Source organism: Stegostoma tigrinum, chromosome 3, assembly GCF_030684315.1.
Source record: "Stegostoma tigrinum isolate sSteTig4 chromosome 3, sSteTig4.hap1, whole genome shotgun sequence".
Taxonomy (NCBI): Eukaryota; Metazoa; Chordata; class Chondrichthyes; order Orectolobiformes; family Stegostomatidae; genus Stegostoma; species Stegostoma tigrinum.
Window position 1 is genome coordinate 27491713 of NC_081356.1, and position 13614 is coordinate 27505326.

A 13614-nucleotide genomic window follows, 5' to 3' on the forward strand; every position below is an offset into this window, starting at 1 on the left:
TTTGGCTGTTTACAACGACCAAGATACTGAATGTGGCCAATCAGCTCACACTTGCAAAACTTGCAACACAGTCACTGATATTAGATATGATTTTGCAATTGGGCAACATTGGCTAGATAATCCTGAGTGTGAGAAGAACTACACTAAGAACCAATTTAGGATTGTCAGCTAGGTTCACAGGCAATAAAGCCTGACAGTTAACTGTCAATCAGCATTAATGGGTACATTCTACATGGTAATACCTCTACAAATCAGAGTTCATTTGCCCACCATTCAACACCCTCCTTTTATGAAGTTTAAATGCTGGATTCCCCCTTAAGTGTTGCTTTTGTGAATCGTCCTGATGAGAGCAAGATGGAAAAGCTTTGTCAAAATTAGGCCTTTTTCAACAAATAAACAAATGATTAGAGTCCTTTGAGGGTGTAGCAGGCAGAATGGATAAAGGCAAACCTTTAGGTGTGGTGTATTTGGATTTCAAAAAGGCATTCAATGAGCTGTCACATTAAAGGTTATCACACAAAGTAAAAGCTTATAATGTTTGAACTAATATATTAGTCTGTATAGAGGATTGATGAATTAGCAAGGGACAGAAATAGAGCCATGACAAAATTGTATTGAATGACAGAGCAAGCTCGATGTCTTTCTCCTATTCCTTATGATTTTATTAACTTGGAGATAAATCCATGGTTTCTTGAACTAATGGTGAATAATAAAGTAAGAGGAGTCAGGTCAGAGGTTAATACAATTCTGACCGTACTATAGGTTGAAGAAGTGTATTTTGTCCTAGTTTCTTTTTAATGAAGAAAGGTTGAGGCAGAGGTACTGAGCAGTCTTCTCAACGCCTGTGAAGAAAACAACTTGTGACGCTTTGGGTCTTTTTTTAAGTTGGAACAATAGAAGCAGACTGAATGGGTGCAATCAAGCTCCCAAAGAACCAAGATTTTTAGTTTTAACTTTTAGCAGTTGCTTGGGTCTTGAGGCTGGATGTGGAAGCTCTTATTTCTTTTTCTCTCTCTGTTACAGCTAAATCTGGCATTCCCTGCCTGCTGCTAAAATTACATGTGAGACAAACAGTTTTACTCAATTTACCTTTGCCAAGGATGTGTTAATGGGATGTTACTATATTGAAACAGTTAGTTAGTAGTGAATATATTACTTTGTTAAGCATTTCAGTAGACTTATGGTTAAGACAATTCTTTTATTTCATTTTTATTTTGTCTGTATTTTAACTATAGTGTAAAATTATAGTGTGTTTTGCTTAAAGTCAAATAGTTTGACCAATTGATTTGCATCTGGAATGAAATGCATTTCACTTACCTTTACAATAAGAGAAAAGGTCAGGGTCTAGGCTATCTTAATATATTTTGAGGGTGTCTGATCTGGTCCATAGCACAAAGCATTGAAAGTTTACCTTCAGTTCATAGCTCAGTATGTAATATTGATGCTGATCACTGCTAAGGGCCACCAGCAAGTTCATTTCATTATTTCATCTCAGCAGATTCTTCAATGAAGGTAGACAAATAATGTTGAATTGCAGAGAAGACTGGCACCTAATTCTGATTTCAGCAACGCGAAGTGATCCTTAATGCCAGGGTTGTGCTCTGAAAAACACTGGTGTTTTATTGCTGTGAAAACAACATATCCTCCATGACAGGACATCAGTCACTGAGAGCAAAAAATATGCTCACTGTCCTGCTGCTGCACAAGAAAAACAGCGAAGGAGAAATCCATTTTATTTGCCTTTTCTTGTTTTATGACTTCCGAACTCAGGAAATCCAGAGTGTTTTTTTTCAGTGCTGGGGGATGGGTAGGTTGTTTTGTATAAGGCAGCAGCTTTGAGAGAAAATGATCCTGGTGACCCTTGTTAGCAGAATAACATCATTGTAAGTTCAGAGAGTGTCTCTTGATCGGAAGGGTTTGAGAAAGGATAAGGATATTGCTAAGCTTTGTTCTGAGTTCATACAGCTTTAATTCTGAGCTCTAACTGGAATCCAACAAGAGTAGGCAGAGGCCATTTGTCCCATCATGCCTGTTCCAGCTCTTTGGAAGATCTTTGAAATTAGATTCACCCTCCTCCTCTTCATGCTTAGCCTTTTATTTTTCCCTTGAAATACCACTCCAAATCCTTTTCTGAATAGTATCGCTGAATCTGCTTCCACCATCCTTTCAGGCAACATATTTTAGATCTCTGAAAGAACTGCGGATGCTGTAAATCAGAAACAGAAACAGGAATTCCTGGAATAGCTCAGCGGGACTGGTAGCATCAGTTTCAGAGATCCATCTAATTTTAGAGATCTTCCAAAGGGCTGGAACAGGCATGATGGGTCAAATGGCCTCTGTCTACATTTGTAACTAAAATGTAACAAAAACAAAAATTGCTGGAAAAGCTCAGCAGATTTGGGAGAACCTGTGGAAGGAAATCAGAGCTAACATTTCAGGTCAAGTGACCCTTCCTCAATGATGCTGCCAGACCTGCTGAGCTTTTCCAGCAATTTTTGTTTTTGTTACATTTTAGATCACACCAGCACGCTGTGTAAAAAGAAAATTCTCCACATGCCCCCTCCTAGAATGTTTGCAAATCACTTTAAATCTTTGTCCTCTGGTTATCAACACTGCCATCGTACGGGAAATCATTTCCCTTTATTCATTCTACCAATATTCTCTGTGACTTTGAAGATCTCTATTAAATCTCTCTGTACGTTTCTCTGCTCAAAGAACTTTGCTAGCCTCTCTAAGCTCTGCACTCCTTCAACTATGGTACAAGTTTAGTAAATCTCCTGTGCATCTTGCCCCAGGCATTCACATCCTTCCAAAACTGTAGTGCTATGAATTGTTGCTCAGTGGCCTCAACTCAGGGCTAGGGACTGACCGATAAAAGAGTGCAAGGGAAGGATTGTGCATGTGGACATCCAATGGGAAATGCAAAGTGCGAGTTTCATGGACGTCCTTTTGAAATCAAGTACAGGTTGACTTTTAAATATCTACAGTAGGTTTTCTGCTCGCAGATGACCAGATGGATAAGCTGTCTCAATGGGCAATAAAGCCAATAATAAGGCAAGGTTAGCACTGCTGCCTCACAGCGCCACGGACCTGGGTTCGATTCTAGCCTTCGGCGACTGTCTGTGTGGAGTTTGCACATTTTCCCTGTGTCTGCGTGGGTTTCCTCTGGCTGCTCCAGTTTTCTCCCACAGTCCAAAGATGTGCAGATTAGGTGGATTGGCCGTGCTAAATTGCCTGTAGTGTTCAGGGAGATGTAGATTAGGTGGGCTATAGGGGGATGGGTGTGGATGGGATGCTCTGAGAGTTGGTGTGGACTTGTTGGGCCAAAGGGCCTGTTTCCACACCATAGGGACTCTATGATCTGACTGCTGAGTAATCTGAAATTGTGGCAGGAGAATATTGCTCCCATTTAGCAACCAAACCCTAAATGTCTTCCAGGTTTTGCTCCGTGTGAGTATTTTTCAGAGCTAGTAGGAACTGCAGATGCTGGAGAATCTGAGATAACAAGGTATAGAGCTGGATGAGCACAGCAGGCCAAGCAGCATCGGAGGAGTAGGAAGGCTGATGTTTCAGGCCTAGACCCTTCTTCCTTGTTCATCCAGCTCTACACCTTGTTATCCCATGTGGGTATAGACAACTTCAGTATCTGAGGAGTCGTGGATGATGCTTAACATTGTGCAATCATCAGTAAATGTTTCCACTTCCAACTTTATGATGGAGGGTGTGTTACTGATGAGATGGGATGTTGTCACTTTGAATTGGTGACCTGAAGGAGCTCTGCTATATAAGGCAAGAGTTCCAGAAGGGTTAATGTTAGACACTGCATTAAGCTCTGTCCAGTTTGAAAATGGTTTGGATGGGGGATCAGGCAAAACCTCTTAGGATTGAGTAGAGCAGACCTATATCCACATTTCACCTCGTAGTCTGACCATCATTGTCTAATGGCTAATGTGAGTATTTTTAGTTAACATGTTCAGACATGTTATGACACATTTCTGGAACATGTGGGATTTGAACCCACATTTTCTGGATCAGAACTTCTACTGCAATTCAAGAATCCAAACTTGTACCTAATTGTTATCATGCAATAAACTACACCTTGATAAACAAGAGTTTCTCTTTCTAATGACACAGTTGTGATTTATGCAGTACCATAATGTGGTTGACTCTTAACTGCCCTCTGGGAAATTAGGGATGGGCAATAAATGCTATCTAGCCAGCGGCACCCTCATCCCATGGATGAATAAAGAAAAAACACGTAAATCAAAAAGGCCCTTAGACCCAGTCAAGGAAAGAGGAATGGGAGCAGATCCTTACACCTACAAATCTCACATTAACATTAACACTACAGAGTTGTCTGATAAGACTGACGAAGAAAAGCTGTGAGGGAGACCCAAAGCAAAGGTATAAGAAAGTTGCTTACATTCTAATAGGAAATTGAAGGAAGCAGGACAGAACATGGTATCAGAGATAAGAGGAACTGAAGAATCCGTGATAAATGCGGAGGAATGGGATTGTGGGAGATATAGCAGCTTGGATTGGAAATTGGCTTGCTGAAAGAAGACAGAGGGTGGTAGTTGATGGGAAATGTTCATCCTGGAGACCAGTTACTAGTGGTGTACCACATGGGTCGGTGTTGGGTCCACTGCTGTTTGTCATTTTTATAAATGACCTGGATGAGGGCGTAGAAGGATGGGTTAGTATATTTGCAGACGACACTAAGGTCGGTGGAGTTGTGGATAGTGACGAAGGATGCTGTAGGTTCCAGAGAGACATAGATAAGCTGCAGAGCTGGGCTGAGAGGTGGCAAATGGAGTTTAACGCAGACAAGTGTGAGGTGATGCACTTTGGTAGGAGTAACCAGAAGGCAAAGTACTGGGCTAATGGTAAGATTCTTGGCAGTGTAGATGAGCAGAGAGATCTCGGTGTCCATGTACACAGATCCTTGAAAGTTGACACCCAGGTTGACAGGGCTGTTTAGAAGGCATACAGTGTTTTAGCTTTTATTAATAGAGGAATCGAGTTCCGGAACCAAGAGGTTATGGTGAAGCTGTACAAAGCTCTGGTGCGGCCGTACTTGGAGTATTGTGTACAGTTCTGGTCACCGCATTATAAGAAGGATGTGGAAGCTTTGGAAAGGGTGCAGAGGAGATTTACTAGGATGTTGCCTGTTATGGAGGGAAGGTCTTATGAGGAAAGGCTGAGGGACTTGAGGCTGTTTTCATGAGAGAGAAGAAGGTTGAGAGGTGACTTAATTGAAACATATAAAATAATCAGAGGGTTAGATAGGGTGGATAGGGAGAGCCTTTTTCCTAGGATGGTGACGGCGAGCACGAGGGGGCATAGCTTTAAATTGAGGGGTGAAAGGTATAGGACCGATGTCAGAGGTGGTTTCTTTACTCAGAGAGTAGTAAGGGAATGGAACACTTTGCTTGCAACAGTAGTAGATTTGCCAACTTTAGGTACATTTAAGTCGTCATTGGACAAGCATATGGAAGTACATGGAATAGTGTAGGTTAGATGGGCTTGAGATCGGTATGACAGGTCGGCACAACATCGAGGGCCGAAGGGCCTATACTGTCCTGTAATGTTCTATGTTCTATGTTCTATAACAAGGTGGAGTGCTGGATGAACACAGCAGGACAAGCAGCATCATAGGAGCCGGAAGGCTGACGTTTCAGGCCAAGACACACTTCCTGTTTTTCATTGAAAGCATCCATATTATTCATCTTAACTGCTCCCTGGAATGGCAAGTTCCATATTCTCTCCGAGATAACAAGGTGTGGAGCTGGATGAACACAGCAGGCCAAGCAGCATCATAGGAGCAGGAAAGCTAATGTTTCAGGCCTAGACCCTTGGTCAAGTTGGGATGAAGTAGGGATTGGATAGAGACTTATGTAGAGCATGGACACACACACTGACCAACAATGCTGAATGGCCTGTTTGTGAGTCTAAATACATTGTAATTTTGTGCAATAATACTGATTCTTTAATGTGTCAGTCATTTGCTAAGCTTACCATTGAAGGAAGAGTACAAGAGCAAATTCTCCTACACTGTTTTAAACACAATCTTTATGTTGTTTAGATTGGGCGATTGGTGATTGGCCAAAATGGGATCCTGTCCACACCAGCTGTGTCCTGCATCATCAGAAAGATAAAGGCCATCGGAGGAATCATGCTTACAGCTAGCCATAACCCTGGAGGACCTGGTGGTGATTTTGGAGTGAAGTTTAATGTAGCAAATGGAGGTGAGTCCCATCAGATACAGATGTTCATACAGGAGATGGTAATATGAGGTCGATGTAGTTACATACATGAATTGTAAAAAATGGAACATCATCTAAAACATATATTTTAAGATCAGGGTTTCTTGTTAAAATTGATATAAGAACTTTCTCAAGTGTTATTAGATAAAAATTATGGGGCTAAATTGTTGCTTCCTGTACCAGTGTTCCTCTGCGCCAAAAATATCTTTTGAATTGATTTACATTACCATAAATCACAAGGAATGGCTAAGAAACAGCTACGAGTTTTTAAGTCAGTAAAAGCTCTGAGGATATTTTCATGATCCTGCATTTCCTGAGAGACCACTGTCTGCAAGGTGTACAGGGACTGCAAAATTTCAAACTCATTTTTGCCTCAGCTTTTCACTTCAAGAAAGGACAGCAGCCCTACTGAGAGTTTATGGATTATGGAATAATTCCCAAGACAAGAAATTTGAGCGTCATCCTGTCCTGTTAAATACGCAACTGCAGGATTTCCTGAGTGTGCGGACTGCATTTTCAGAAAGGTCTTTTAACTCAGTGTTGGATAATGGATTCACCAGGAATGAAGCTGTAAGCTAATAAGCCCATCAAGGGGCTCACTGATGTTGCCATCAAGTGAATGGTATGTCAGACGATAAAGTTCTACCTTTCACTAACTCCCAAGTGCAGTCTTATAATAAATGAAAACATGAATGAATTTATTCACATTAGTTAATGTTATCCCTCAGGATAAAGATCTTTTTTGGGAATGTATTGTTATACGGAACTGATGAACAGGATAAGGTCTTTGGTGTTTGACTGAAAGACCAATAATATTACAGCACAGTACATTATGTTTTGAACTGCTCCCAAATTTTGCATGAGGTCAGCCACTTAAAACATGAACTCGGTTTCCCTCTCCACAGATGGTGCCAGACCTTGGAATATTTTCAGCATTTTCCATTTTTATTATGGATTGCGAGTTTCCACAGCATTTTACTTTTGTGACAACATTAACACTTCAGCCCATCCAGGACTCTGCTGCTCATATCCTTACTTGCACCATGTCAAGTTTGTGGGATAAACGGAACAGCGGCAGCATGTTTGCACAGTTGGATGAGTTACAGAAAACCTTTCTGTTCAACTGAAACTGGTGAACAGTTGATTTTCAGGCAGGAGGGAGCTATGCAGTGACATTTCCTTGGATTCAGAACTAGGACCACTGTTTTACTTGATCCACATTAATGACAAACTTGGGTGCAGTTTCAAATTTTACAGAACTTGCAGGTATTGTGAATCATGCAGAGGATGGCAATAGACTTCAAGAGAGTATAGAAGAGAACAGAAGCCAAAGAAATACGACAAGTAGCAAATAAAATTTAATGCAGTGAACCTTGAAATGATACGTTTTGCTAAAAAAAAGCAGACGCAATTGAAAATAATGTGGTAAGTGGGTAACATTAGCAACAGAGAAACCTGAGGGTGTATGTGCAAAAGTTGATGAAATAGCAAGGACAAATGGGATCTGCTCTTATAAATAGAGACATAGAGTTAACAAGCACAGAAGTTATGTGATAACACAGAATGGAGCTGGAGAAGCACAGCAGGCCAGGCAGCATCAGAGGAGCAGGAAAGGTGATGTTTTGGGGGTCCTGAACATACTGTGTTATCTCTGACTCCACCATCTGCAGTTCTTGCTTTCTGAGAAATTATGTGAGCTTTTATAAAGCACTGTTTGGTCTCAGCTGGAATCTTGTGTCCATTCTGGGCACTACACCACTGGAAGGATAGGAAGGCATTAGACAGGATACCGAAGACACATTATGAGAATGGTTTCAGGGATGAGGAACATTGGTTCTGAAGATAGATTTGGGAGGTTGTTCCCCTTGGAGAAGAGATGACTAGATGGAGGCATTTTGCAGAGGGATTCAAAATCATGTAGGCGTCTGGTCAGAGTAAGTCGGGAGAAACTGTTCCATTTTGCTGAAGCGTCAGAAGGCAGAGAATTTCAACCAAAGATGGTTGGTAAAAGAACAAAAGGCAATATGAGGAGATACTAATTTTATACAATAAATAGTTAAGATTTGGAATCTGCTGGAGAATGTGGTGGATGCAGAGTCACTTATGGCTTTCAAAAGGGAATGGGATCATTATCTGAAGAGAAGGAAATGGTTGGACAGTGGGGTAAAGGTGTGGAGTGTGACAAGATGAGTTGCTGTTGCGGACACCTGGGACAAATATGAAGGGCCCAATAGGTTCTTCCTGTGTTTCTACGATCTAAGTCTCATTCACCCATTACCTACGCTGCTTTCCTATCCACAAAGTTGGTTTCTAATCTAACAACTCCTCAATTTGAAAAATGTCATCCCTGTTTTCAAGTTCATGTATGGTGTCCTCCCTCTCTCTCTTTAAACTCCAGTCCTGTCTCTGCACTTATACAATTTGGGAATTTTGTGCATTCCTAATTTTAGTCACTTTATTAACTTTGGCTGTGCTCTCAGCTGCCAATGTCCTAAGCTCTGGAATTCTCTTTCTAAACAAATCTGCCTCTCCACCTTTCTTTCCTCCTTAAGATGTTCCTTAAAATCTAAATCTGTGTAGTGTTGGTCAGCTATATGAAAGCAAGTTTTGTTGCACATCCAGGAGGGAATATTGCACTGGTGTACCGCAAGGGTCGGTGTTGGGTCCACTGCTGTTTGTCATTTTTATAAATGACCTGGATGAGGGCGTAGAAGGATGGGTTAGTAAATTTGAAGATGACACTAAGGTCAGTGGAGTTGTGGATAGTGACGAAGGATGCTGTAGGTTGCAGAGAGGCATAGATAAGTTGCAGAGCTGGGCTGAGAGGTGGCAAATGGAGTTTAATGCAGACAAGTGTGAGGTGATGCACTTTGGTAGGAGGCAAAGTACTGGGCTAATGGTAAGATTCTTGGTAGTGTAGATGAGCAGAGAGATCTCAGTGTCCATGTACACAGATCCTTGAAAGTTGCCACCCAGGTTGACAGGGCAGTTAAGAAGGCATACAGTGTTTTAGCTTTTATTAATAGAGGGATTGAGTTCCGGAACCAAGAGGTTATGCTGCAGCTGTACAAAACTCTGCTGCAGCCGCACTTGGAGTATTGTGTACAGTTCTGGTCACCGCATTATAAGAAGGATGTGGAAGCTTTGGAAAGGGTGCAGAGGAGATTTACTAGGATGTTGCCTGGTATGGAGGGAAGGTCTTACGAGGAAAGGCTGAGGGACTTGAGGCTGTTTTCATGAGAGAGAAGAAGGTTGAGAGGTGACTTAATTGAAACATATAAAATAATCAGAGGGTTAGATAGGATTGATAGGGAGAGCCTTTTTCCTAGGATGGTGACGGCGAGCACGAGGGGGCATAGCTTTAAATTGAGGGGTGAAAGATATAGGACAGATGTCAGAGGTGGTTTCTTTACTCAGAGAGTAGTAAGGGAATGGAACACTTTGCTTGCAACAGTAGTAGATTTGCCAACTTTAGGTACATTTAAGTCGTCATTGGATAAGCATATGGAAGTACATGGAATAGTGTAGGTTAGATGGGCTTGAGATCAGAATAACAGGTCGGCACAACATCGAGGTCCAAAGGCCCTGTACTGTGCTGTAATGTTCTATGTTCTATGTCAACGGTGCCATCTGTCAGATTAGGCATTAAACCACATAAGGAACTAATAGGTCAAATTTGCTGAGAATATAGATTTTAAGGAGCACATCAAGACAAAGGGGACATTAGAATGGCCAAGCTGCTTAGAGGAGGGAAATTCCAGAGGTGAACACATAGTAGAGTCACAGGTATGGAAGAAGCAGAAATGGAGGAAGGCAGAGATCTCTGAGGGCCATTAACTAAGGTCATAAAAAAATGTGATTCTTTAAAAGTTCTGGATGTCTAGTCTGAAAGTGAGCAATGATGCTAATTAAAATGCAAAGCTAGACTTTCAATGTTGTTCTACAAATCCAGTGATGAGCTTGGAGAAATAAATCAGGGATGTTTACCTTGCCCATTTTAACCCTGAGTGCTTAAGTTTCATGACTATTTTTTTAACAAATTGTACTCTCTGCTTTTCTGTCATAGGTCCAGCTTCTGAGTCAGTGACAGAGAAGATCTACCAGATTAGTAAGACCATAGAAGAGTTTACTGTCTGTCCTGATCTGCGAATAAACCTTTCCCGACTGGGCAGGCAAGAATTTGATCTGGAGAACAAGTTCAAACCCTTCAGAGGTACTTTATCGGATTTTATACATCTTCGCAACTAACTTGAAAGCAAAATATTGCAGACGCTGAACTGATAAGTGTTTCCAGGATTTTCTGCTTTTATTTTGATTCTAAATTTGAGCTAAGGTTCATCTTTTGAGAGAGACTTCACCTAATCAGTGTCATTTCACAAAGCGACTGAAGCAGTGAATGGACATCTTTTCTTTTTCAATCTGAAGTTTTGAAAAAGTTCCTTCTTAGTAAGGTTACAGTGTTGTAACAAAATAAGATCAACTTTGTCAGAAATCCTCGCAAGGAAACAAGCGTGTTTAGAAAGTCAAAGATGCGGATCAAGAAAAGTAGATTGTCTACAACCTCGGCACTAAAGATTATCTTAGTCTTTTCTCTGGAACATTTGGGAAGTAGCAGCTTTATTAAGGATTTGTATGCCACCTTCTTTATGTTAGTTTTCTTTTATAATGGGCTGGGGAGTAACTAAGGATGGGCAAGTGACACCCACATCCCACCAGTGAATAAAAGAAAAGTTGGTTTCATTTTTTGAATCTAAAAACTGTGTGTTTCGTGTCCAAGCCAGTGGCTGGAAGTCAGTATGTAGATTAATATACACAATGCGGAGATGTTGCCTTATCAGGTGTGCCTGTCTTTTAGATGAAATGGTAATCTGAGGCCTTGTCTACCCACTGAGGAAGACATAAAAATTAGTGTTCCTTGAAGATGCCATGGCCAATATCCATCCAACAGATTATCCAGATATCAATTTCCCTGCCATTTGTCAGTGCTTCCTTTGTGTGATTTTTCTGACATGTGCCCTTTATTGTAACAATGATTGTGCCTCAAGATGTGTTCCATTGGTTATAAAATGCTATATGCTATATGGTTGCAATTTCATTTGTCTCCTTATTTATGTAGAAAACCTTGTTTCCTTCCTTTGATCTTCTGTTTCCAGGAGTGAAAATCATTTCCATTTTGTTTAAGCGATACTGATACCCTTACTTGCTTTGACATGGCCTTCTTTGACAACTTGAAATTGAGAAAATATGTATAAGTTTGTTCTCATCCTTAATCCTTTCCATATGTGGTAATGCAACTCTCAACATCTTCCAGCCATCATGGAGTGAAAGGTTTGCTATGTTGTGAGGCAGTTCAAGTATGTGTTTACATCTGTTTCTGTAGCTTTCTTTCCCCGAAACAGGTCACTAGCCTGAAACCAAAGGCTACAGCTTGAGGGATGATCTGGTTTATTGTTTCAAACACCACCACCAGCATAATGTGGTTTGAGTGCTGCCCTATACATTACCACATATTAATATAGAAACATAGAAAAAAGGAACAAGGAGTAGGCCACTTGGCTCTTCAACCCTGCTCCATCATTCAACATGATCATGGCTGATCATCCAATGCAGTCCCCTGTTCCCACTACATCGACCTCCTTCTCGAAAACCTATACTGAAAACACATATCACAAAGACTGGGAACTTATTGAGTCAGATACCTTGCAACACTAACTTTTTTCACTACCATAATATCACAGACTTAAAAATAGTTGGTGCTTACAGATATTGCTGTATAGTATATAAACAGAAGCGACTGACTGAATACACTACACTGACTATTGCACTGAATGAAAGCAAAATGGGTATATTTATACTAGAATGTCATGTGTCATTATTCATGTATCTGTCATAGAGGTATACTGCCTATTTGGTCTGGAATCTGGATAATAAAACCACAAGGGATGTCACTCTGCATTAAGCATGGATGACCAAGAGACTCTTCCACTCTTGCTGCCTCCCATAGGCATGGTAAAAGGATTTACACATGATAATCAATCTGTTTAAGCATGTCATGAATGCACCTTCCCTGGTAATCATGTCTAGAGTGGGCCTTGAACCCAGAACTTTGGCTCAGAGCCTGTAGTTCTGCAAGAACTGCCTGGAGAACGTTATCACTCTGAGCCCCAGTTGTAGCACCCAAAGCTTAGAAAAGCCCTTGAACTGTTGTATTTGTTCCAGTTTTTGATATGGTGCTTTCAGTTTAAACAGGTTGTTTTTGTTATCTTCTGTTCCCATTTCAGGGTGTACAATTGCTTCTAATTCAAATAACAAAAAGGAAATATCACTTTTCTATAGCACCAGTTTAGAGTCATTGGCATAGTCATACAGCATGGAATTGGTCTAACCAGTCCATGCTGACCATAATCCCAAAGTAAACTAGCCCCACCTGTCTGTGCTTAGCCCTTATCCCTCCAAACATTTCCTTTCATGTACTTATTTAAATTCCTTTTAAATGTTGTAACTGTGCCTGCATCCACCACTTTTCGGTTATTCCACAACTTAGAAGTAAAACGTAACAGCTTTTGTAAATAAAGCTAGAAATAACAAGTTCAATCATCCTGACCCCTCATTCCTTTGCAAAGGAGATTTTCATTGCACACAGACAAGCCACCCTCTGGGTAAAAAAAAAATTGCCCCTCATCTTTTTTAAATTGTTCTCCTCAGACCCTAAAAATATGTCCCACTGGGCATAGCAATACAAATGGCCAGTCTATGATGTACATTTGAAGTGTGCTTATTATTGTAATGTAGAAACTTGTTTGTGCATAACAAAATCCCACAATCGACAATGTAATAATGACTAGATAATTGCCCAGAAATTTGTTTCCATAGCATAGGTTGGAGGTGGGCATCAGGACTGTGAGAATCCCAAAAGCAACTATTTCCACAGCAACTGATCAAGAAATTGAAGATTTCAGTAGGCAAATCTCTTGCATCAGGAGCTGTATGGGAAAGTCCCTAAAAGTCTGAAACTTAAGAGTTTTGAAAATAGTCGCCTACAAAACAATGGATTAAAAACATACCCTAACCAACATTCTATCAAACATTTTCGGCTTTTTCCATTTTACTTTCAAAGTTTCTGCATCCATGGTATTTCACTTCTTTTTTATTACAATTCTCATAGTATTTAAATTGGCAATCATTTTGGGAAATGTTGCTGTTAAAGATCTATTGTAGCTAAATTTTCAACATAATGTGAAAATCGGGTACAGGGAGCAGTAAATCCACACACATTAGTTTCGCCATCAAAGCAGCAAGTTTCACATTTTTTATGATGGATTCATGGAATGTGAGCATCACAGGCCAT

The 13614-nt window shown here is 40.6% G+C and overlaps 1 protein-coding gene across 1 annotated transcript in view; it reads left to right on the forward strand.

Annotated features, from left to right (window-relative positions):
- The window catches only part of pgm5 (phosphoglucomutase 5), a 294643-nt gene that overhangs the window by 162077 nt on the left and 118952 nt on the right, over nt 1–13614 (forward strand). The window contains exons 2-3 of the mRNA XM_048527372.2: nt 6086–6248; nt 10333–10479. Coding sequence (XP_048383329.1) covers nt 6086–6248; nt 10333–10479 — 310 coding nt within the window. The remainder of the gene's footprint in view (nt 1–6085; nt 6249–10332; nt 10480–13614) is intronic.